This window comes from Coloeus monedula (genome assembly GCF_965178545.1).
Source record: "Coloeus monedula genome assembly, chromosome: Z".
Classification (NCBI taxonomy): domain Eukaryota; kingdom Metazoa; phylum Chordata; class Aves; order Passeriformes; family Corvidae; genus Coloeus; species Coloeus monedula.
In genome coordinates this window covers 61,034,315-61,061,066 of record NC_138822.1, presented here as the reverse complement: position 1 = coordinate 61,061,066, position 26,752 = coordinate 61,034,315, and the positions used below count along the sequence as shown (strand labels likewise).

The 26,752-nt window shown below is 37.6% G+C and overlaps 1 protein-coding gene across 3 annotated transcripts; it reads right to left on the bottom strand.

The window, feature by feature from the left end:
• Window positions 1-668: 668 nt before the first annotated feature.
• Window positions 669-24,942, bottom strand: AGGF1 (angiogenic factor with G-patch and FHA domains 1). 3 transcript variants are annotated; one of them, XM_082300926.1, is made up of 14 exons: window positions 24,729-24,942; window positions 23,604-23,700; window positions 22,930-23,135; window positions 22,072-22,218; window positions 20,077-20,265; window positions 16,145-16,214; window positions 9,693-9,804; window positions 8,347-8,398; window positions 6,213-6,314; window positions 5,688-5,853; window positions 5,359-5,441; window positions 4,218-4,345; window positions 3,246-3,345; window positions 669-2,419 (listed from the first exon to the last, which is right to left on the bottom strand). In XM_082300926.1, the coding sequence occupies exons 1-14, from the start codon at window positions 24,915-24,917 to the stop codon at window positions 2,219-2,221; spliced, it is 1,842 nt and encodes a 613-aa protein (XP_082157052.1). In that variant the 5' UTR covers window positions 24,918-24,942; the 3' UTR covers window positions 669-2,218. The 3 variants fall into 3 exon arrangements, with proteins under 3 accessions (XP_082157052.1, XP_082157050.1, XP_082157051.1); XM_082300924.1 differs by lacking the exon at window positions 16,145-16,214 and adding an exon at window positions 11,307-11,658; XM_082300925.1 differs by lacking the exon at window positions 16,145-16,214 and adding an exon at window positions 11,307-11,658 and having other exon boundaries at window positions 22,072-22,220; window positions 22,956-23,135.
• Between the last annotated feature and the right edge of the window lie 1,810 nt (window positions 24,943-26,752).

Genomic DNA, 26,752 nt, shown 5'->3' with positions numbered 1-26,752 from the left:
GAAGACAGTGGGATGGTTGGAGGACTGAGAAGGTAAGACAGTTAAACTTTATGCTGTATCTTACTGGTTATAGCCTCCAAAATTATAATAGTGCAATGGCAACTCCTGTTCCCCTCCTGACATGAGGGAAAGCAGTACTGCATTTGCACATAAGGGTTGCACACCATTGGTGGTTTTCACCTCATTCATTTGTACTTAAAACTTTGCAAGAGGTCACTGAGGTAAAGGATGAAGTCATATTTAGCTCAGTACAAGTCTTCCTACTCAATAAAGGCACACAACTGCTTGATGAGGATTACTCACACCTTACTTCCAGTTGTTTTGTTAACAGTCTGTGTATTAATGGAACTGCTTTTTCCACTTCCCTAGGCAGCATCAAGAGAGAATATTTGTCACACCGACACTGAACCAAGACTAAGCTTCAGCCCTTTATATGGAACTGCTGAAAGAGGAAGATGCAGTACTGAAAGCAGTCAGTTTTGAATGCATGAGTCCATGCCTCTCACAGAACGCAAATGATGTCTTACTTCAAAAATTTCATTAAATGCAAACTTGGTGGTTCACTTTTCTTAGAGCTGTTACACTTTAATAATAGGGGAGAGGGAAAGTTACGGTTCTTACTCACATCAAATTAAAACTTATAATTTGATTTACTCTGAAGACTGCGGAAGTAAAAAAAGAAAAAAAAGAAAGAGCCAAAATGTTCTTTTAGTATACAGTGATTTTTTCCTCTTACTAGCAGGAATAGCTTTTTAGATCAACGGTGAACTAAAACTTAATGAGTACAGAAAAGGACTTACAGAACAACATTTTTTCACAGCTAGAAAAGGATAGCCTCTGAAAATGTGAAGTTGCCAATAAAAAGGAATGCAACAGCAAAGTACATAATAGAGCAATACCTGTATATTATTGCAAGAGCAATAATACATGTCTATCACTAAATCAGTAGACAACTAACTGCTTACAAAGGCAAACAGTAACCTAATTTTAGTTATGCTGCTCCAGGCATTGAGTGCGGATAACTGTATCTTCACCTCTGTCTGCAGAAGTAAGGTGTGCTTCAGGTTGTAAACTAGGGTGCATTTCAGGATTTAAATAATAGATTGGACCTTTTGCTTTACAGTGTATGCATCTAGATTAAGACAAATGGCTGGTAACTTGTTCTGGTTTTACTCCACAGTGCCTGCAAGATCTGGTAGGATGGTGAGACTACCATGTTTCCTTGGACAAGTATCAGAACTTAAACTTGAACAAAGTGGGATTAAATTTTACTCATTTTAGAAGAGCACTCCTATTCAACATATGGACAAGACAGTATGAAGAAGCACGCTGCTTAAATTGACAATGATTTATTGTGTTTAGGAACATTCAATAAATACCAGTCTTTTAGCTTAGTTTGGAAATCCTTCCCCATCGAAAATCAGTTGTTTGTGTTGGTTTTTTTTTCTGGCATAAACTCCATTGCCAGCAATGGATGTATCAGAAAAAGAGGTTAATAAATACAAACAGAGAGCAGTTTTCTAAACATACCTCCTCTTTTAAAGGCATGATACAGATTTACTGAACAAATCTCAAACAAGTTCTTCACAGAAGAAAATTTTGCTACAAGCTGTCTCTGAACATTGTTTTCTTCACTAATGCTGGTAGTTTATTTCATGGAGTACAGTATTTATGAACAGTAATGTTGAATCATTTAAAACCAAGCTTTTTCCCCCTTTTCCTTTGCCACAGGTATGCTGAGACATGTAGCTAGTACTGAACTGTACGAATTTAAGAGTGGTGTGCCTCTTGTCGAGCATTTAATGGCAAACATGAAGAAACAGCACTATGGTACTACGGATCTGGGGGATTTTTTTTTTAATCTTGATTTTTAATCACTGTTCAAATGTTAAAGGTATCATAACTAAATGTAACAGATGTTTTGTGTAATTTTCTGTAAAGTGTAAAAACACAATGGGAGATTCCTGCTTGTGACGAGAATAATTTTCAAGTACTTAAATTTGAATATCCCTCTAAACTCCATTCATTTCTTATTAAAAATGTGTATAAAAGCATGAAGACTACAGAAAACCAATTAACAGAGTTAATCTTGAATAAGTTTTTCCACCACTGTATTTTACATATAACCAAACTCCTGCTTTAGCAAAAGCAAAAGGAATAAAAAATTCTCTCCCAACTATTTATACTCAGGAATTACCTTGCTGTGGGACTAGATACTTCAGTCTACAGTCCCTCTAACCCAAGGTGTACTCTTAGGTGTATCCCTTTGTGATTTAGGGTCTTGGAAGTTTTCAGCAAACCTCTCTCTTGCTTTATCCCAGTTCTTTTTATTCTTGCTCTGGACGAGCTGAACATCTTCAATTGAGGCTGGTCTCCTAGTACCCAAACCTGCATGCTTCTGATGTAACTCAAGTTGGATCTGTCAAATACATTAAACATTGTTGTAATTGCAAGTTAGGTATTCTAAATACTACAAATTCTGTTTTTCTAATACACACTTCACCCCCTCTCCCCAAGCAGCTCCCTTTCATGTTCTAATACACCTAGATCATATATAAACAATACCATGAAAATGATGTCTCAAATCATCACCTTTGGAACTATGATCTAGAGTGCTGAATTATGTCCCCTGCCACTACACTACTGTGAGATACACCTCACTGAGTGAGCAGCATATGATCCCTATGCTGGCTAGTTTGACAACACAGGGCATGGAGTGGCTCTGAGCAGCATTACTGCCAAAAGACAACACATCTCTGGTGACAAAAATGGGACTAACGTGGCTGTCACAGAGACCCACAACTTGGTGGCTACAGTGACTTCAGCTGGCTTTTCCTCTCTAATGGCCCATCACCTAGCTTGATTTTTGTGCAACATCAGCCTCCGAGAAAGTGAAGAATTCCACCCTAAGCCAATCTTAATTCACATCATTTATATTATTCCAATTTTCCTCCAGACTTTGTATTCAAACATGAGATTATTAATTCAATGGCTAGAAGCTGTCTGTCTTCCTTTGCTTAGTTTTCTAACGAACACAGTCTAGTGAAGGGACAACACTACTGAAAAATTTCAAAATACCTCATTAGTCAAGGAAAATATAATTTGAGATTAATACTACTGAGATGATTTCTTCCTAACCGGGGTTTTGATACATGGCATAGTGAATAGTGGCACACAATTAGATACTTTTCACTACAAATACATTTCCATTATTTTAGTTTCAAGTGAAAACCAGAAAGACCTACCGGATCCTTCATGCCACCACCATCCTTTCCCAGGCCTTCCCCCTTCTTCCATCCCATCTTCTCCAACATTTTGTGTCCTTTGTTGCTGTTGCTGATTTCACTGCAAAGAAAGTTTAAGATAACTGATAAGCAAGAGTTAGAGAGTATAGAGTATGTTTTCAAATACTGAACAACAGAAATGTGCATACATATGCTGCTCTAGAAACCAGTAATCAATCCATCAAGAGCTATCCAGAAGATCCTTGCTACCTTTTGCAACTTCCTGCAAGAATATCTTTGGTTAACAAGCCTCTGGTCAATATCAGCTTTCTTAAAACTCTGGAACTACTCGCTTGCTTTAGGAGTTAAAAGATACATCATGGGTAGCATGATTACAGTACGATGAACGCAGTAGTGCTGCCAAATCATCTTAATACACCTATTTCATCATCTCACACCTCCTTTTATTAATTTACAGGCACCTACAAGTTCATGTTTCTTAAAAAAAAACCCCAACTACAGCTACAGAGGCAAAATAACAACAGAAGGAACATCAAATAAATACATGTCCTATGAGTGGCTGGATACTGACAGTGAGAGAAGCTGCAGGTGAAAAAGTCTGCATTTATATATACATATTACTGGGACTGAACAGGAAAAATGAAAATTGAGCCACTTGAAAAACAAGACACTACTGAAGATGTCAGTAGTGCAGCTGGGGAGTTCTTTAAATTTTCGAGTTGGTAAGGAAGTGATCTAAGCATCTTTATGGCCAAGCTAATTTCTGTATGGAAGGTGAGGAGTTAATAAATAAGACCATGTGAAATGGGAAGTGTGAAAGGTTAAAATTTTCTATCTCTCCTAACACAATATATACAGGTAATTTGTAATCTAACAAGCTGTATGCTAGTAACAAATTTATACTTTATGATCATTTTCTTTAAGATTCACAAGAGAAAGACATGGGGGATACCTTTCCCATGCCCAACTTACATATGAACAGAAGCTGAACCATCATCTCTCTGGAAGGTTCCTTCACTTCCAATGGTCTCTCTGCGTTTTCCTGCTCTGTCTTTGTACTTTGGATTCTTCACTGCCTTGTTGTCTTCATACTCTGTGTTCTTTCCAAGCAGATTAAATTGCATCATGACAAAGAGGGTGGGGTTTAAATTCTTTATTTTTGGTAATTTCCCTTTTTCCCTCCAGAAGTATAGCAGCTTCAGCCTATTTCATTAATTCTAAATCTTATAACAAAATCTGTAGTCCTCACTTAGTATTTTCTTAGCCTGCAGGCATACCTTGTAAATCACATTATTGCCATCATCATGTAATATTGTCAAATTCAGTAATTTCTCAGAAACTGTAAATAACAGATTCTCTTGAATCTTCTCTTGGTATAAAGAGTCAATCTCTCAATATTAAGCAGAAAACCATGTGGACATGCCACTGGCTTTTTATATAAACATTTAGCCTGTTCCTCAGCAACTACTTTTTTTCAGAATAAATGACAGAATTAAGCATGTTTACAGATTCTGTATCAGTATTATTTTGGTACCTGAAGAATTTGATAGAAATTATGGCATTCTGTTTTCTACATTAATACTTAGTACAAATGCTGGAAGCAACTGCATAGTTAAAATTATCTCTACAACAGAAGTAATTTGAATACATATATATTATATTGCCTGTATGTTCCTGTTGATATTCTTCTATGGACTTAAAAACCTGAAAAAATTCTTTCTTCCTTCCGTAATTTTTTCAGTTGCTTATTGTGTCTCCTTTCCAAATAAAAGATAGGACTGTGATTCAGTGAAAACTTACTCTGCAGAAATAAAAATAGAAGTGTCTTGCAAAATCTTAATTTCAAAAGGATTAGGAATCTTGTTGATCCTTTGAAAGGATCTTCCTTCTAATTTTCAACGGAACTTTCATGCCCTCTTACCATCATCTTTCTCTGTACAGGTTTGTAAAGAATAATAACTTAGTGTACAAAAGACAAACCAGGCTAGGTTTAAGGGCATTTGAAAACTTGGCTTATTTAACGAAGTCTATAGCTTAAAATAGGAATCACGAAGTAATAAAAAAAAAAGTGTAAGAACCACAAAAACTTAATCAACTTCTACTGTAAACTCACCTGTAAACCATATTTTACCCGTATTTGTTTTAATGCTTTTCTTCTGACTAACTCTCTCTCTTCTTTGCTAAGTGCTGGACAAACTAAGAGGAAGAACACAGGATTGGATTTCTAATTACTAATGTAACAATGTTTTGAAACAAACAACAAATATGATAATTTTTGTTCTAACATAATTATACAAAAGATACATATACCATGAAGAAAATACATCATTATATATAACTATTCCCAGTTGACGAGAAAATTGTATGAAAACGGAGCTAGTTATTATGTTTATAAAGTAAATAGCCATAACAAAAAATATATCCAGTGATAATATGACTAACCAGAAGGCTCCTTTTTCTTGTCCAGGCGAAGGTGTGCTCTAACTTGTCCTGGTTCACATCCATCACAAGTATCACTGCCGGGGTGAATATGAAAAGAAAGCACAGTTTCGCCAATCTTCACTTCATCTCCATGCTCCAGGACGTAGGGATCGCATTTTGTTTTAGGCTACAGTAAAAGAAAAGTTTTGGCAGCCAAGTTACTCAACTACTCATGAAAGACATGAACTCTATTTTATGCACACTGCTTACAACTCAGTAATTCAGTTTGGCCTCACAAATGTAGGCAAGTATTTTAACTACAGTGGGTATTTCACTCTAGCAACTGCAACCATAGTGAATTTTTCCTAGTATAACCAAACATTAAGCACTGTATGTGGCCCTAAAATCAGAAAGAAACCAAGGCAGGCCTTCATGTATGAAAGAAGACATACAATGGCATTGTAAGTGATTTGCCATAACATGTTTTAAATGGCCACAAGATTAGTTTTCTGCATTGTATAGAGCACTAAAACAATAGCTACTCACCTGGAGAATCTGATTTCCATTAACCACCGTTCCATTCTGACTGCCTTGATCCACAAGAACATAATTTTGCAAATCGTGGTCAAAATATACTTCTGCATGAAACTGACAAATAGAAGCCTAAGTTAAATGTTCTTGTCAAGCGAGTACTTCACAATTTAAATCTTATTTAAAGGTAAGATTTCAGAATATATTTTGAGACCTTAAAAATGAGAGGCTCTGGTTTAATAGAGTATTTCACATCTTATGGTTTCATTCTTGTGCAATGTAAATGAACAAGCCACAATAGCATGAGCTAACATATACAGTTAATAATGTAACTATTTTGTTCATACGATGATTCAGGACCGGACAACTATATTCTTCCAATGTGGCAAGTGTGATTTACTTAAAGAACTGCAAGATTCAGTAATATAGCCTTTTAAACTGCTCTTGTCAATAACAGGCTTTTTGCTTTTACGGTATGTTATAGCATTGTCATTTAAAAAAAGATCTCATTCTGCTTCCATTTACTTGGTCTTTCGTATCTGAAATAACTCCCTTAATGCCATGCTTTTGTAACTTTCACATAATTCACCCCCTCCTGCATCTTAATACCTAGGACAGAATCAGTACCAATCTTTTGCCGTTTCTTTCATCTCCTTTCTGATATTGAGACTGACAATCTATTTTTTTTTGTCTTGTTGCAGTTCTACATAGGTATTGCTCCCAAGCCCACACAGACCAGAGGAAGCACAACTCCTGGCCAAATTAATAAAGAGATGTACAACCTCTAGAAAAGGCCACTGAACAAACCAAAGTACCAACTTCTCCAGCCTACTAGAACTTCCAATAAAAGCAGTAAGTCTAGAAAAGTGTTTCAAATTTGACAATTTCTGGCAATTGAAGTTGCTGCTTTCAAAAAAAAAAAAAAAAAAAAAAAAAATTTTGGAGATTAGCTAGCATTTCTTACTAAATGGAATATTCCCATAATGATGGAGACTGACTAGTTCATTCAATACATATTTTATTTTCTACTTCTGTTTTACTGAATAGAACTAAAACTTCTTCTAAAGAGGCTAAATCTGCAGGGTGTAGCATTTTTTAAAATCTCACTTTCCACTCAAGAAAAGCAAACACCAAAGTTGTCCACAGCTAAAAAGTAAGAATACTGTAGAAAACAAACTAGTATGTAACTTTTTGTTTCCACAGATATATAATTTATCTTTTCACCTTTGACTCCTTCTCTGAAAACTGAAGTGACTTCTTATATAAACTGTCAGTACCTGCGAAGTACTCAACTGATAACATTACAGAAAAGTAAAAGCCTTTTGGGTTTTTATTTGCCCAGTTTCAAACACACGCCTGAGAAAGTTATTAATAGCAGGGAAATATTTGCTCTGGAAATTATTCAGTATGATATACAGCAACTGATTACTGAGAACTATCATTTAAAATAGACACAGCAAAGTGTGTTTCATGAGATACTTGCATTTACAGATGTTTTTAACTAATTTTTTGTTTGGATGACACAGCATCAATCTACAGTTTTCTTTTATTATGAGTGCTGTATTTAGGGTCTGTGTTGAAGTATTTAGCAAAACAGAGCACAGAATTTATAACAGAACAAGAATTTCCATTCAATCTACCACTGAAAGGAATTCTGTTAATTTTTCAAACTCCCTCTACATCATTTCCACAGTTGCTTGAAGAAAAAGAAAATAAACCGTTTTGCTCTGAGCATACTGCAAGGACTGCTTTACTTGGTAACAAAATTCTTACTATCTGACATCAAAATTTTATATACCATTAGTACTTAACAGGGTTTTTCCTCAAGTTCAATAACTATGAAATTCAAGATTCAAAATATAACCTTTTTACTGTGCATTACACTGTAGATTAGTAGAACTCCAATTTTAGAAGAGTATTTAGCTTTTCTAGACTTCGAAAACATGCTGTTGTTTGTGTTAAGCTCCCATTCAGTAAAATAGTGTGTGTTTTCTTTCTAAATTCAACTCTGGCTAAACCCATATCTCACTCTGAAAGTTCTTTCAAAAAACTAACATGATTTTCCAAATTTAAAGCCATAAAATCAAAAGCTTAATTCATACATTTATGTCTTTTGATCTACCTTTCAGCAGACATGAACAAGAGTTACCTTACTGACTCCAACTTCAGGAATCTGAAGTGTGTGTCCAACATCTTTTTCTCTGGAAAGGCAAGTTGATATACAAATCACAACAAAGTAGAAATACGTCTTGTGTGGCTTATAAAAGGAGTATTTCCGTTGAACCGTAATATAATATTTCTCTTCTAAGCTATTAGGAATTTTTACAGATACAAAACATTGTATTGCTATATACACAATGTAAAGACTTGCTTCAGGTCCGTTCTGCCATTTGTATAAACTATACCAAGCAGGTGATTAGTAAGTGATCAAACGGTACCATTAAATTCTTATCTATAAACCTAACATTACTATCTGAACTGTCATGCAGTGCCTGTAAGTAACAGTCTGAACTCTGCATCCTTCAGGCTCTTCAGTGTATCTTGGCATCAGTCCTCAACAGTGAAGTTAAATTCTTGGTCGCATTAGGCAGGCAATACAAGTAAAGAAAGAGTAATCTGTACAGGGTGGGTTTTGGTTGGTCTACATTTTTTGTTATTAAAACACTGTAGCAGGAAGAAGGGATTTGTGTATTATTATTATTGTATTATTATACTGTATTATTATTATTATTGTGTATTAGATTCTTATACTAAGGGATTAAGAAGCAATGCAGCTAGTAAAAGCCCTATATGCAAATTCAGAGTAGAGTAGTCTGTTCATCTTCACATACATGGACTTCACCTTCAAGAGCAAATCAAAACACATCTATCAGCATTAGATAGAAACAGCTTTTCCAGGGTGAGGTTTTTAGTAAGCATGGAAAAAGCTTTACATCATCATTAAATTCATAATCCACAATGAACAGATCAGATTTAGAACTCTAAGAATACAGTCTAGCACAAACCAACTTACTATCTAAAGCCCATGAACAAACCCTACTGAAATCTGAATGTGTGAGGAAGTCCAGGATATTTTCCTCCTTGTGATCCTGAATTTCTGAAGGGCGTTTTTCCATTTTTGAAAAAAGTACTTTAGTGGCCTGGAACAAAATTTACTTACTTTCTAGGAAACAAGTTTTCAAAGAAGGACTTGCAGCTGTGCAAGTGTCACAAGCTGTGCTTGTGGTCACAAGATCGAGTTGCCACTAACAAATTTTCAGGTCTGCTGAGCTGCACTAACTGTGTATACTGTTATGTTATCATGACAACATGCTGTTATGTGACCTGACTTGAACTTCTTACTGTGGACTAGCCAAACTCAGAGAACCTCACAACTGCTGCAGGCTAGGAAGACAAGCATGAAGAGTAGTGTTAAGTGCTTTCCACAGCTGTCAAAGTGAGGTTGTTTCAGATAGAAAAATACATATATATATATAAAGTTTCATTCTGTTTTACCTTCCAATTGTAGCAGACTTCACAGCAGTGATAATATAAAGTGACCCAGTCTGTAGAACTGGTGATCTTATTACAATTACTCTGATACAAGGAGGCCAGATCTTTTCTTCATCTATAATTGTATAGAAAAAAAACCCCACCACCATTAGTACCAACAAATTGCAGTTTTAACTTTATAGTCCATAGTTTTTAAAAAACTGAAAAACATTCCGGCATTGCCTAGCAGAATAATATGCAACTTTCATAAAAAGAAATGTGTAACCACATCTGAGAGAAAACTTTGATGAGATTATTGTTTCAAAGGCTTTCTGACTGCACATCAAAGTATTACAAATGTTTTCCTAATTCTAGTTATTTATATGTGGACAAGTCTTTAGTTACAGCAGTAAAATATATATACATTCACAAAATTTACTAGTATATTGTAATTTATGGATCATTAATTGCAACAGATTAGAAAACAATTTTACTTTGAGAAAAGGCAGCACCTTTCTGTTCACCACATCACAGACCTCCTGCATATCAAACTTCATATATGACAATTTCTATGTCAAGTGTATTTTTACCAGTTTTTTCTCTTAGGAGCACTATTCATCAACATGGATTAGAAAAAATAATAGACAGAGCCTACAGATGCATATGCTTTTTTGCATCATTATCCATTAAAATATTATATTCTAACAGCTGTATGAATTCTGTACTTGGATGTACATTTGTAGAAACAGTCTCCAATGATCTCAGCTAGGAATAGACAGATGAGAAGACAAAACCTTTAAAGGTACTGGGGGAAGAAAAATGCTCCAGTTTTTGTTACTTCAGCATTACTGCAGCATTGGATATTAAGAAAAGACAATTTAGTCTGAAAGCCTGATGGTAGCAAGCACATTTTGGTTAGCATTAATCACTTAGAATCTGAGTAGTTAAGTAAAGTAATGAAAACGTAAGAAACAAACTGACAATACAATACAGTTTTCTATAGATTATATTTCATTCTGTGATTTGGCATATCCTTTGCTCTGACTGGCTGCATCAAGCTTTTCACAGGTAACCTTCATTTTTTTAAAGGACCTAGCAGAACACTTAGGTATAAAACAGCATACAGGTTTCCTGTCTATATCCATTTCTTACAAGTTGCCATTGGAATATAAACAAAATATGATTTCAACTAATACTCCATGTTGCTTTTCACCACAGTAGATCCATCTTGCATTCAACTGTACATGATGGTTTACAAACAGTATCAGAAATACTGTATATTAATTTAAGAGAGTTAATACATAGAATTACTGTGAATTACTGGTCTAGAACCCCTGTTTTAGCAGCAGTTTCTTTTCTCCTTTCACTTTCCTAATCAAACCACATTTTTGCAATCCCAGAGGTTTCCACACAAGCACAGATGTTATACTCAGAAACAGCTTTCATAAAAACACTACTACTTACTTTTGTGCAAGTGAAGAAAGGGAAAGAAATGCTGGTAACATACAGCACTTTTTAATTCAAAGTATCTCAAGTCAAATGCTTTTATATTTTTTCTTTTAATTATCCAAACTGTAATTTTTTTAACAGGCTCCTGGAAAAATACAGTAATATCGTATATAATCCACAATAATTCACCTTCATTTTCTGAGTTTTCAGAATCACCAGTTTCTTCACTCGTTAATTCCTCCTCACTGTAGGCTTCACCCTCAGAATCTGTAATTTCACCTTCTTCTGGTTCACTCTCTGTGTCTGCTGTTCTACTGTGATCTGTATATGCTGCAGCATCTGGTGTACTTTTATAGGAATGTGAATTTATACTGTCTGTAGAAATTGATTCTTTGGCTGACAGACTGTTTCGTGGTTTTGTGTCCATTTTAGTCTTTTTTCTTACATTTGGAGACTCATCTTCTTCAGTAGAACTTACTTGCTCAGTGGTGGAAAAGCAACTCAGACTGTTAGATGACTTCTGCTCTTCTGTGTCAAAATCCTGGAGGGGAGTTATACAATGTTACAGTCTTTACACACTGAGTTTTGCTAAAGAATGCTGTTAGCCTGGAAGTAAATTCTTCACTTAGGAAGAATTATTTTTAGAACTATTAAGAAATAGTTAAATTTCCAGAAAGTTTTACACATGCAGCAGGCAGAACTTTTACATTTCAGTAAAAATATTTCCATATCTTATGTGACTGAGACCATCTTCTATTTGTGAACGTGTGACTGCCCTCCTCTTCTAAATTTCACTTATTCCTCTTTTAAACTTCACTCTTTTCTCACACTTTAGAAATGTTTAGAAACTTTAGAATCTTGTCCTCATTTTCAAATGCGTACAACATCTCTTTGAATATTTTCCTATTTTGCTTTTATGACACTCACTTCTGTCCCTCTCTTATTCAATTCTTGCAACTTGCTTAGAAGGTCTTTAATTTATCTTCATTGTATCTTCCTCCTGTTTTTGTCTTCTTTTTTATTACCATGGTCTAGAATATCTGGAATGCCCACTCATGCTTCACCTATAGACCTGTTCTTCCTCCTTTCAAAAGTACATCTTTAAGAGAGTCTTTAATCAAGATAGCATAGAGGGTATATAAGCTTAACTTCTGGTATGTAAAACAGTTCTACTAAAAATCCATTTTCTACTTCAAGAAACTTCTCAATTTCTCTACTGAATATCAGACAGATTGGATTATTACAGGTTCTTCCACTTCCACTTACTTCAGCACCAGAAAGAAAAAAAACCCCAACATTTTTTTAACTGAGAAATCTAAAATTTCATATTAATTTTTGCTAGAGTACCTTGAAAATGTAATTCTCAATCTAGTAGCTTGACAACTATCTTAGAAAAAAATAAAAAGGAAAAAAAGGAGGAAAAAAGAGAAAAATGAACAGAAGTGCCTTTAAAAGATAAAATCTCAGATTAAATTATGTGTCATTTTAAGTTTAGAGTGAATGCATTCAATTACCTTGAATTGTACCAAATATTGCAATACAGCAGGTAAAAAATACCTCCTCGACTTCTTTCCGTGTGTTTCCATTTCAAGATACGTGAAATAACGTGAATGTTAACATCATGGAAATTAAACCACTTTCAGAATTGTAAAAATGCATCAGTGGCACAGACTAAGACAAACACAAGAATTCCTCTCAGCTGTTGGATAGGCCAGCGTACTTTTGAAACACTTTCAGTAAGACAGCAGGTTCTCAGGTAAAACCAGTGATTTTTAAAAAGGTTTTCATGCTTTAACTGAAAGACTGTTGGTTTGTTCAGGGTTTCTATATAATGCACTAGCCCTCCTCCCTGAATCCTCTAAATCCTTGAGCAGAAAGGAACAGGATTGCAAGGTCCCTGTGTAATGTCATTTATTTTAAACAAAAAGCATAGTAATCCTGCCAGAAGTAAGCCTACACAGTTTAGACATGTCAAACACATTACTTCCATTAGAAATATTTTTGGAAAAATCTTATTTTCCCTTTTATGAGTTGTTTTTTCAGTGTATTTGTCTTTGTCTATATTTATGTTTGGTACGGGTACTAGATTGATACCAAACATACCAAGGTGTTCTGCAATCTAAAACATATTGCTTCTATAATACTGTAAACTAACAAAGTAGCTCAGGGTATTCTAATCCAATCTAATCTGAAAACAAAGAAACTACACTATCTGCTCAAATCAGAAGCAAGGTGAAACAACACTTGACTGTGATGCACTAATGCCCAAATACAATGGTCCACTCAACTCAACTCCTTCTCCACAGTGAATCCCGTGATATCCCAGGATTTTTGGCATCATTTCAGGTATTTTAAACTAGAAAGTAAAAAGGTGCTGTTTCAAAGCCTGGCTACTAAAGACACACACTTGGTTCTGTGTTGAAAACAGGAATTTTTAGAACACTCTTATAAGCAGACTAAGGATTCCATTCATACATTCATTCTACAATTTTGTCAATATGACCATTAAGCCTCTTCTCAGCAGCTTCTGTATTTTTTCACTTTGCTACATTCAGCTGTTAAGAAAGCAAACTAAATAGTCAAGTTTGATAAAAATGCGGTCTTCACATTTAGAAAACCTTGTATGAAATAAGGATTTTAAAATTGAATATGGATCTTGACAAAGTGTATAAACATTAAGCATGGGGATACTGAATGAACCTTAAAGCATTTGAAAGGATCTTGTGGTGAAGAAATCCCTTTTCCATTATGTATAAAATGTACTGGTTTTGGCTGGGGTAAAGCTAATTTTATTCACAGTGCCTAGTGTATGGCTGTGTTTTGGATTTGTGTTGAACACATGGTTGATAATACAGAGATGTTTTATTTATTACTGAGCAGGGCTTACACAAACCAAGGCCTCTTCTGCTTCTTGCACCACTCCACCAGCGAGGAGGCTGGGAGTGCACAAGGAGTTGGAAACAAGACACGACCCATACAGCTAATCTCAACTGTCCACAGGGTATCCCATACCACATAGCATCATGCTTAGCAATTAACCCTAGGGAAGGGACAAGGAAGCAGGAGGGATGTTGAGAGTTTGGCCTTTGTCTTCCCCAGTTACCATTACCTGTGCTGGAGCCCTGCTTTCCTGGGGATGGCTGAGCACTTGCCGGCCCAGCCAGGGAAGCAGTGAATCAGTTTCTTGCTTTCTTTTGCTTCTGCGCATGTGGCTGTATCTCAACCCACAAGTCCTCTTACTCCTATCCTTCCAATTCTCTCTCCAATCCTGCTGAAGGTGGAGTGAGTGAGCAACTGCCTGGGGCTCAGCTGCTGGCTGAGGTTAAAGCATGGCCGACTACCAGTACTAACACAGTACACGTGTAGCACGTATTAAAGCGTAACTATGCAAACACCACCTAATGCCTTGCCTCCACATAGTCATTGCTTAAAAACCAGGAACTGGCAGTGAGCACAACATTTGGTAAATATTACCCTGAACAATGCAATAAATTCTAGCAATGCACTTGATTTCTCAACGAGTAACTAACTCTTCATCCCAAAGTTGTGCTACGAGACACAAAGTATGCAAGTACATGCTCATTATAGCCATTTTTTACAGCATGATATTAGGCACATACATTTTTTCAGTGTTGCTTTGCCCAATACATCTAAATAGTAGACTGACACCAACAGTCATGAGTTAGACATGGACTGACTCCATGTGACCCAGGACTGAAAAACTTTCTATCTACTGGGTATTACCACACTATCTCTGGGATTTTTCTCACTAAGCTGAGAGGTGTGATCAATCTGATCAATAATAAACTATTTTTTAATAGAGTTGAGTTGGTTCACATTTCTGCACCCCTGACCAAGTCAGGCAAAAGTACTTTGAAATCAGGATTTTTATGTATCCCATCAGAACTGATCTTATAAGAATAACAAATCATGCTTATGTGAGTGGAATTGATGGTTTTACATAAAGAATAGGCCACAAACTACTGATTACAATGACCTTTTGAAATGCAGATTGTTTTACTTAGAAAATATATATTATCATTGTCATTGAACTGTTTTTCTGAAAAATTCAAAATATTTTAAGCATTTAACTATACTTTTTGCTTTACTGTTACAGAGCAAGATATTTTGTCTTTCAAAACTTCAATTTTTCTGTATTATGGCTGATCAACATCCATGTTCATGCAATTCTTCAGCATGCCTATAAATTAGAACTTATTATTGTGAGCACAGTTAGCTCAATTCTAAGAACTGCACTGTTTAAACTATTTTTTTCTAAATTTATTTTATACAAAACTTAGAAATATAGGCAAATACAACTTCTCAAATGTGTAGCCTGTTCTTTCTTGGTTTGCTAGAAGTTCAGTAGGTGATTTAACAGAATCATGGGTTCTCAAAACTCTTCTACAGGACTGAATAGTACATCTTTAGCATTGACTCTCTCAATTTGAAATACTAATCTGCAATTCAGTATTTTACTGAAAAAGTATTTTCAAACACTTAAAAATAGCTCTTTCACTCAAATGACTAAGCTTTCATGTGCTAAAACCATTTCACAAGTACTTCAGTTACTCTCATCCACCCTACACAATACTCAATTTTCCAGTGCAAAAATCTAATTAAATGCCAGAAAAAAAAGCTCTTCCTACATCATATGGGAGCCATTTTATACACTGGTGGACAGCTCTGAAATATGGAGAACAGTAATTTACCTTACCTAAAGAATGAGTAGTTTCTTTAGTCCAGAGCCTTTATATTACACAGGGATGCTAAATACTTCTCTTCCCAAATATTCCAGAATGCCATCAAAGTTTTCTTCAGATGTTACTTACACAGTATTTAAAATATATTTCAAAGCTACTTTGCAGGTGAATGGATTTTGATCAAATAGCTTAAAAAAAGTATTAATTCCTTTAGGAAAAAATGTATCTAAACATCAATTACTAGATATTATTTTTCCTTTAATAAAAATATCAAGGTTAAAGGTAAACATCCGTGGACCAATGTGTTTGTTGTCTCAACTCTACCTTTACCAGAAGCTGCCAATCCAAAAGAAGAAATCCTCAGATTAGCCATGGTTTCTGTCAACTGACGTACCTAAAGATGGGATGAATATCAGCAAAAAGTAAACTACATGTGATGAAAAAAGTAAAAATCACTGCTTCAAGAGTTCTATGGGAAATACTACTGAAACTGCCTTGTCTCTCCTACAGAAGTAGCTACAATGTGTCTATAATGGAAAGAATATGTTAGAAGTTAATTTTGAACACCAATCTGAAATAGAATTTACTAGGTGGTACTTTGAAAATAAAAAAAAATTAAATTTAAAAACAATTTATGGGAAAAAATGGCATGTGTCAGACCTTCCTTCTAAATTTTGCTGTGTATTTCTAATGGTGCCAGTGGAGCAATTAGAACTGCAGGATCACTACTGCACAGTCTATTCTCCAAACTGTATGGAAGCCCTGGATCTTCACACTGGGCCAGGGATCCCATTATTATTTAAGCCACCTTTTTTGCTTTTTAAACTTTTCCAAATTTACTTATTTAAGGGGTTTTTTTGTACAAGAGAAAATACCGTGTTTCTTGTCCCACCTTTTTTCTAACCTACCCCTACAAAAAGATACCTGAACTAAACTATATGCCTAAAAGTTTCAAGGTATCCCACTAATCTTTTTATGTGACCTGCACAGGGGCTAATACTTCATCCTGGCAAAAAAAAAAATCCTGATTGTCTATTAAAAGCAAGTAATTAGAGATGGTATACTTTGTTTCATAAGTCAAAAGAAAACTATTTGTCATATATTCAGTTTAGTGACTGAAAAGAAAGGATTTCTTTAATGAAAGTTCTTGTATAAATTAGGAACATTCCCCAAGTGACAGCAAGTCCATGGTTCCCCCCACTACTGTTGTTTTACAATTAGAAGTACATTCATTTTAGCAGACACTTATGAGTATTTTCTTGTTTGGTAATTCAGCTTGTTGAAAATGCAACAATATTTTGGTATAGCCATAGCTACCAAAACCATAGCTACCAAAATCATCTACATAGAAACATATGCTTGATAATCTACACACATAGCTGCTAAATTTCCTTATTTCTTGTATTTGGCAATTTTTAAGTAATACTAAATATCTATCAATATTTTTTTACATTTATTCCTTTAACTGAAAAAGAGAGAGAAAAAAATTAAGATTCTACAGCTAATTTAAGATTAACTACAGCTGTCTTCCCCTGCTTCACATGGATAATCTTTTAAACCACCTCAGCTTCACCCAAGAATTGTAACGTTCAGGGGGTGTACATTGTTTCCAAAAGTACACCCTGGTTTCTTAACACTAGTGGTCCACAGCCCAGGCATTTAACCAGAACCTTCTCCTACCTGTACCATCTGTAGAAAAAGGAGGCAATGTTGGGACCATTTTTCAGGCTAGCAGCACAATTTAATAATTGATTGGGAAAAGCAGTAATGAGGTACTAGTCTCCAAAAGCATTGTCATAACTTTAATAAATTAAACAGCGTTCAGGGAAAGAAAGGGCAGAAGGCTGGGCAGTAAGTTTGGAGAAAAGCATTTCAATAGACAATGCTTCAACTACAAAGTCCTACTTAAAACCAGATGTTTTTAGTTTTATTCTATTATGAACTAATTAGTGCCTTTGATAATACCAGACTAAACTGGACAACAATTATACTCCCAAAAAATACCATGCATCTATGCACTTGACTGTGCAGTTTATAAACTAAATTTTCAGTTTTATAACAGAAAAATATAATCTTTTATTTTAGCAAATCTTAATCTTTTATATTAATGTAACATCGATTTTTTAAATGATTAATAACCACAGTACAAGAATAAAATGTCTTAGCTATGTAAACAATGTCAGCAAGGTATTTTTTTCTTCTAATGCCAGCACTGCATTTACAAAGAAGAGTGCTGACAAAAAGGCATTCTTTTATTTTGAAGTTTAAAATGGAGAGTGTTTTATGTTCCACTTCATATTCTCCCTGGTTTTGTTTAAAAATTATAAAAGGCCATGATTACTTCTTTAACATTGACCTTCACTCCCTGTTCACAGAAGGAAAGATCTGTGCACTAGAGTATACTTAAATGTTTCCCTGTTACCTTGTTGGTCAAACAAATGAATTTACAAATAAAGCAAAGTACTCAGTTCACCATCAATAAAACACATGAGAAAAAACGGATGTTCACCTCCTACCTTGCGACTGTGAAATCTCACAGAAAGGATTTGTTAACAAGACTATTTAAATAAAAATATCAGTATAAAGTAAGTTAAAGACAAACCTCTATTTCTAGTTTAATCAGATTACAGAAGCAGACTGTGATGGCATTCAAAAACGTAGTCAACATTATTAGCTAGGTCAGAGCTATACATGTCTTAGAACTTTTAAAAAACACTCTTGTTGGTTTAGGTAACAGTTCATTACAGAACTAAATTTAAGAGACTTATTAATCAGTTTATGGTAAAGGTACTCCTACAAGTTTTTCATGTTTCTTTCCTGACACATGATGGATAAAGTTCTGTATTGACCAATGTCTTTTGAGAGTGGCAGAATGCTGATTTAGTATTTGCCCAGAGCAGGCCCAGAACCTGGGTGCTGCTAAAACGGCACTTCCATTGCATTAGCTCTCGTCTCTTAAGTCTAAAGAATCATTATACTTAGTGTTGCTAAGTATCCAGATCAAGTTTTCCAAATGGAAGGTTCATGTGAAGTTTCCTCAAGGAGTAAGAATTCCTGCATTAGTCACGATTTGCTTATAAAATGTGTTATCAGTCAACAACCACTATCCATTTAACCTAATTGCACTTTTCCTTAATGTAAATGGTTTCCATTTTCAAATCTTTCAGATGACCTCAATCCTGATTAAAAGTTTTTAACTGTGCACTGATGCTATGTGACTATTATGTACAGGTACCTGTACAGTAACATAATTATTTCAGATTTCAACCAATCTGCTTGTCTGAGGGCTACATAACGAAACTACGTAATGGTTAAGGCAATAGCTTTGAAGAATGCAAACCAAGAAATCAATATATTCAATTTTATCTCAACATAAATAGAACAACTTGGCAGAACAGGACTCAACATTAGTAAGGCTGTTCATGAAGGAAGCGCTTCCTGAGGTTTAATAGCTGAATTAGAACTTCTTGGTGTTGTAGAGTGAGTAATGTTTTTCAAGGCAGACACTATACACCACATGGTATGCTTTCTTAGCACTCAGAAAAATTTTGTAACTTAAAATACAAATTAATTACAATGAGCATTTATTAAGATGTACAGCTTATCCACACACTAACAACTATGAAAATACATTGACCAAGTAAAGTATCAATAGGAGAGCAGAATATGCAAAGAAATAGAACTCCAAGACACCAATCCCAAATGATAGCAGAGATACAGTAAAATGCCAGTGGACTAAGCTCTGGAATGCAGTCACAGAGAAAGGATTGTGCATAAGTGTATTTCAAAATTTACACTTTTTTGATTCCTAATGTGAATCTGAAAAAAACCCAACTGAACAAAAAACCAACAAAAAATCACAAGCCAAAATCCCAAACCCAAGACATTGCCACTAACACTTGATTTCTGACATAAATCCAACCCACACAACACTGAATTCATTCTCGTGTGCCTGCTAATCAAGACACTTCACTGATACTCAGTTGTAGACTCCTTTACAGTTGGGTAGTAATAAAATAATATTGAAAAAGCAAGGGGATCCAAGTTAAAAGTTTCATCCTTAATCATTCAATGGGAAAGTTATTTGAAACTAACTACATGTTAGCAACCTCCTGTATATAGTTTACATATGTTTAAATAGTTCAAAAAATAAGCATACATTCTCTGCATAAAACCAAGCCCCACAACCTGTAAGTTGCATCATGGACAAAAACCCAACAGATTTTGTATTTTCTCTCTGTCAGTTCTGAAGTTACCTTATACTCATCTGCAGCAATCCACTCTGGTTCTTTTCTCTTCTTTTTCCCCTTTTTATCCTTGGTGTGCTTAGTACCAGAGGACTGGTAAGACTGCAGATCCACTCGTGAATGAAACTGGTATCGGCCGCTTTCCACATCACAGTAGTAGTAAATTCCAGTTGCTGGGTCATAATACAGTTGGTTTTCCTTTATAAGAAATAAAGAACAATATTATCATCACTTCAATAAATACACTGATCAAAGAAACATCTGATTAATAAAGAACCACATTTGAAGTTTGATAAAATGAATGAACTGTGGTGGCTTGATCCTGGATGGCTACCAGATGCCCATCCAACCACTTTGCCAATTCCCCTCCTCAACAAGACTGGGGAAGAAAATAAGATGAAAAGCTCATAGGTCAAGACAGAGAGGTCACTATCATGGGCAAGCCAGATTCAACTTGGAAATATTTAAAATAGAGCTGGAAGATAAGGCCCAAATTAAAAACACGTCTCCCAGTCTCTTTTTTTTCACAAGTTCAGCTGTACCACTTCATCCCCAGCTTCTCAACCGGTCTTCCCCCACCTGAGTGGTGCAGGGAAATGAGGAGTAGAGGGACTGAGATCTCTGCTGCAAATATTTCTCCCCTGCTCAGCATGGGACCTTCAAGAACTGACTCAAGCATGGGTCCTCCACAGGTCACAGGAGCCCACAGCTCCTACCAGGAAGACCTGCTCTGGGCTCTGGCCTGGGCTCTCCACAGGTCAGTTCCCTAAGGAGCTGCTTCTGTGTGGGATCCTCCATGGACTGTACTGTGAGTAGCTTCAGTGTGGTCCGCTCTACAGACTGCAGGAAATGGCCTGGTCTAGTACTTGGAGAACCTCCTCCTGTTCCTTCCCCTTTGGCCCTGGTGTTCACAGGGTTATTTTTCACACTCACCCCCACATACACACTGCAGTGTGCACAGTTATACCCTTTCTCACGCTGCTTTCAGAGAGGCACCACCAGCTTCTCTAATTGCTGTGCTGTGCCCTGCAGTGGAATCAGCCATGCCCAGGTAGCCCCTGGCCTCCTCCCACAGAGGCGACCTCTGCAGTCCCTGGCCCCATCATCAAAACTTTGCCAGTAAACACACTACAAGAACATTTCCTGTAATTCAGAACACTCACTGACCAAGAAAAGATACTATTTTGGATAATTGTACCATAAACTGCAATCTCTAGCCCCAAACATTTAGGTATAACTAAATCCACAAACTATGTCAAAAGCAATGCTATCCTTTTAAGACCTTAAAAATGAAGTCCAGAAGCATCCCGAAAATAAACAGTTGTGTACCTCACGCATTTTTTAAAGTTGAGTTGAATATAACACTGCAAACAAATTCTGTTTTCAGCACAGTACTGTATACGTATCTATCCATATATCTGTATACATATACACACCTCATAGGAGAAAAAGAAAACCTTGTCAAAAGCTATATAAAAACGTGTAACAAAAAGTAACCATTAAAAAGTTATGATCCATCATCTAATCTGTTTTTCTAAAAAGTGTTTTCTTTCCTGTAGCATCAAACTAGTTGGTAACAGTACTCAAGTAAAAGCACAAACATTTTGTGTATTTTCTCTCAACATGGTTTTCACTGTGGAGAAATAACTGACTTCAGAAATACATCTTTTTCTAAACAAGACATCTTTAAGCTCAAGCTCTTACATTTGAAAGAGTTACAGATCAGCTTTACAGCACAAAATTTCTACAATGCCAAGTAACTTAAAGATCTAGGAGACATCAAAAAGAACTGAATTAAAATCTAAATTTGTATCTTAGCCTGCTATCTTTAATTTGACTGAAATAATTAAAAAATTAACAAACTTTTAACGCTATTTATCTTCAGTAACCTGTTTTTCAAAACGTAAGATCAGCTTGGATCTTAGTTCTTTGCTCCTATCAACTTCTCCTAACAAAACCTTTGCAATAGAGAAAAATGCCAAGCATTTTGGAAATGATCCTTACTGAATTGTAGTAGAATCCAGTGCTATGGTCATAATACAATCCTGTATTTTCATCATAAATAAATCCGGTTTGTGAAACAGCGGCCTCTGCAGCAGCTCTCAAGCTCTCTGCCAAAGAACCCTCTGGTACTGAAGTTTCTTCTGTCTCCTGATAACAGAAAGTAAGAAAGGTAAGGGCTCTGTGAACGTGGACTGTTTCAGAAGGCAAAAATCTGGCTGTAATTTACTGATAAACTCCTACTGATTTCAACAGGACCAAGACCTCAGCCTGTGTCTTTCATTTTATCCTGGCTTTACTCAAAAGTGATTCGCATCAAAAATACACACAGAAAACATCTTTCAGAGCATTCCTAAGACAGATCTCTACTCTCTGTTCCATTTCAGCTGCTACATGCTAAGGCACAAACTCAGTTAAGCGAGTGACCTAAGAGAAGGCTGGAGAGCAGGGAAGAAAACCCACCACAAAATAAACAAACCCCACCAACAACGCTGTTCTCCTTATATGTTGCTTCCTCATGTCAATGGAAGAAAAAATACAAAGTGCTATTTAAGAAAATCAGGATGGACATACTGGACACACTCTGCTGATAAAAAAGGTCCTGCTTCCAGGCTATGTGGGATATATGTGCCTTTCTACAAAAACTCTCAAACTCCAGAACACAAATCTAAGAGGATGATACACTTACTACATACTAAAAAGAGAACTAGTTTTGATGTACAAGGATATTATCAGCACCAGACTATCACAAAAAGTCATTTTGTATAAAGATGTCAGGATCACAAGCACATCTTTTAGATGGAATATTAACAGAGTACTGATTTCAAAACCAGTAAAACCCCAGACAGTCCAGAAAGAAACCTGTGAATTCTGGACGAAACTTTCCTCTTCCCCATCTTCAATAACTTTGGTGCTATCCTTCCTTAGCGGAATATTAGCACCTGTCTCCGATTCTTCTGTGGAATTATGCTCAGTGCCTTCAGTCCCGTGACTGTGCTGCACTGGTAGTTCAGATGCACAATCTTGAGTATCAGTGTGATTGTAATAATTTTCATAGTAGTAATAATCTGCAAGGGGGAGGGGGGAAAAGAAAGAAAAGTTGAAGTTGCATAAATTAGCAAGGCAGTATTTTACTAATGCAGTTTAAGGATGCCAAATCTTAAACTGGAAATTTATGCAAGTAAGTAGTCTAACGAAAATCAAATATTAGGTAGTGCCTCTACTTTGAATTTACTCTACTCTTACTGAACAAATTATGTCTTATTGTAATATACTTCAAAGATTGGTAAAGCATGCATGCTTGCAACATGAGATTACTACGTAACAAAGTACAATGGCATGAATTCTGCTAGTTCATGCTACATTTTATCCTGAATTAATGGCTTGAATAAGTAGGAAATAATCTGAAAGATAATGTCAAGTTACTGAGTTTAATTCAGCAAAGGATATAGACTTGAAATGTATTCTATATTACAAAATTTTCAAACTAAGATATTGTTCTAGGTGCCCTTTTAAACAATCACCACCCTCTCTACCTGCTTGTGACCATGCAGCACAGTCCTCTGTCTGTACTTCTACACTAGACGTATCTTTCTCCTTTCTATTATGGATTTCTTTAGTGAGTTCTTCTACCTGAAAGAAAAATTGCATGTTAAGAACACAATACTGTATTTTAGTGGTCTGCATCTCAGAAAAGAGAGTCAGCCTATTTTGCATTTCATAATTCAAACAAAACATAGTGGCACCACAGGTGTTTGAAGTGATTTTGTTTGGCAGGAGATAATTTTGTACTTGAACGGCTGGCATAAAGAAACACATAATTTCTGCTCACAAAGGATCAGAGAAACTTAACTGAGGTTATTCCTAAATGCCCACCCTGTAAAGTTGCATTTCAAGCAATGACCACTGTTCCGTGGTGACATCTGTGGCATTTACAAACCCCAGAATGTTCTGAACTAGAAGAGATCCACAAGGATCAAGTCCAACTCTTGGCCCTGCATGGGACATCCCCAAGAATCACACCATGTGCCTGAGAGCATTGTCCAAACGCCTCCTGAGCTGTCAGGCTTGGTGCTGTGACCACTTCTCTGGGGAACCTCTTGTATTGCCCAAGCATCCCCAGTGTCAAGAACCTTTTTCTAATATCCAATCTAAAACTCCCCTGACACAACTTCAGGCCGTTCCCTCGGGCTCTGCCAGAGAGATCAGTGCTGTCCGTCTGCCTCCCCTCACAAGGAAGCTGTACACTGCGATGAGGGCTCCCATAAACTTCCCTGCTTTGTCAGAAGCATTTACAGGGTAGTTCTTCCACTCTTCCTTTACATCACACTTCGTTTAACAGACTTCTTTTCCTCTGCTACATGTAATCCTTCCTTCTGACTGCAAATCTAACCCTGCGGCAGAGAAGGCGTTACCATTCTCACCACCAAGGTCTGACTCGAGCCCTCAGACCGGCTCTGGCCGCCCGCAGGCCAGGAGAGCCCGGATGGCTCTGGGAGCCGAGGGACCGGGTGGAACGGGCACGTCGAGTGGACGGGAAAAGCGGAGCGCGGTCCATGCGGCACCCGGTCGAGGGCTGGCGGCCGCGGGGGTTCCGTGCCGCCCGGCTCGGAGGGGGTGGAAGGGCCCGAGGCCGCGGTAACCGGGGCGGGGGGCCCTACCTGCCTCCTGAGCGCCTCGCCGCCCTCCCGCTCCCGGCGGTACAGGCGTTGGGTGCGCCGCAGCCGCCGCCGCGCCCGCTCCAGCTGCGCGCGGCACGCGCCTAGCTCCGCCTGCAACGCCGCCGCCGCCGCCGCCGCCTCCCGCTCGCCCGGGTCTGCCCGGTTCTCGGCGCCCGGCGGCGAAGCCATGGCCGCCCGCGCGCCCCTGCGCCGCCGCCGCTGCTCAGCGCCCGCCCTCCGCCCGCCCCACGGCGCTGCCGCGGCCCCGCCCGCCGGCCCCGATCACGGCCATGGCGCCCGCCGGGCGCGAGGGCAGGAAGCGGCGCGGGGCGCAGGCCGCCGCCGCACCGAGAGCTGTCCCCCGCGGGGCGGGAGCGCGGCGCGCGGCCCGGAAAGGCGGCGGGAGCAGCCGGAAGCGGCGCGCGCGGCAGTGCGCGTGCGCCCGGGAAAGGGCTCGGCTGCCGCGGGACGGGCGGAGCGCGGGGCCTCGTGGGGACGGCCCACACCGGGAGCTGGGGCCGCGGGGCTGCTCGCGGTCCAGCGGCAGCGGCGGGGCGAAGCTGAAAGGATGAGCAGCAACCCCCAAAGGCGGGGCGGTCTCGGGGTCGGATGTGCTCGAATCTGTTCCCGACCTCCGCCGTCACCTGCGCTTACTCGTGCCAGGCAGAGTTGGCTGCTGGTAGTGGGCCTCAGGGTTCCAGCTGCATCATATAGCAGAATGAAAAGTAATTCTAGCGTGTACTTTCATACAAAAGTATGGCACATTTTTGTTCGGGTTTTTTTTTTTTTTGTGCTTGTTTGTTTTGGAGTGGTGAGGGGGAAGCTTCTTGAGACTTCTCTTTCAACAGTGTGGCAAACCACGCCATATCCTGGCTAGAAAATTGCCGTGTCTGGAGGTTATTGCAGTTGGAGTCATTTAAACAGCATTCACAGTCAGTGCTGAGAGTTGCAGTACTGCAGCCCTGCATAAACTTCTGTTCCTGGTATTTCTCGAAGCAGCTGCAGAAGGTTCTTGGGTTTTCCCCCAGAGCCCCATCTCAAATACCATAATTTTTCAAACTTAGCCTCGCAGACTTCTTATTTGAAGTGTGCTTTCTCTGCTGATTGCAATGCTTCTCAGTTGTTAATAAACTCTGTGATACACTCTGTTGCTTTTGTGTCTTGCTGCAGAAATGAGAAGTATATTGTAGTAGGTCATAGCCTAATAGCTTTTAGATCTGGCAGTATTAAATGTATTGCATACATGGACATCTACATTGGCCTTCAGGTATGTCCTGAATGATGCGTCACCTTTAGACTTTGGGTTTCACCAGGTTTCTTCAAGTAATGTATTCCATTTCATTTACATGCATATATTTTTAATATATTACACTTCCAAAAAGTAGTAAGTCCAGATACACCCTGAGTTCGAAAACCACAGTACCTGGCAGTGCTAACTTAAGAAGAATGCTACTGTTCAGTGCAAAGACATGGAGTCATGTGCTGTTCTGACTGGAAACTGCCAGAATCAAATGCCTGACTTCTGTAAGGCGGGCTACATGAGCAGGCAAGAAGCAAATCTACATCTGTCCATATCCTAACTCAAAGGAAATGGGAAAAAAATACATGTATTTTGTCCTCTCTAAAGCATTTTGTAAAAGGAAGTAAAGCTCTAGCATGGCCTGGAGATCCTAAGAGATACTAAAATAACTAACAGAGTTTCAGATGTCAGTTTTGCTCTTCTGAAATTTCTCATTGGAAAGGTACATCTCATCAGTTGAGAATTAGTGTCTCTATCAAAAAAGTGTTTTATTTTGGGTAATGCTTTTATTTGTATCAGGATGGTTTCGCTTAATGTGTATAAATAAAAAAGGACCTGAGCTGGAGGGAGATACTTCCTGAAAGAGCAGATTTCATTCACTGCCCTGTGTTAAATTGCATTACGTTTAGGGAATAGCACTATCTTCTTTTTAAAAGACTGGCCTTTGATCTGCAAGTTAAATATTCAATGGTAAAAGTAATGGATGTTGCAATTCAAGCAGTGA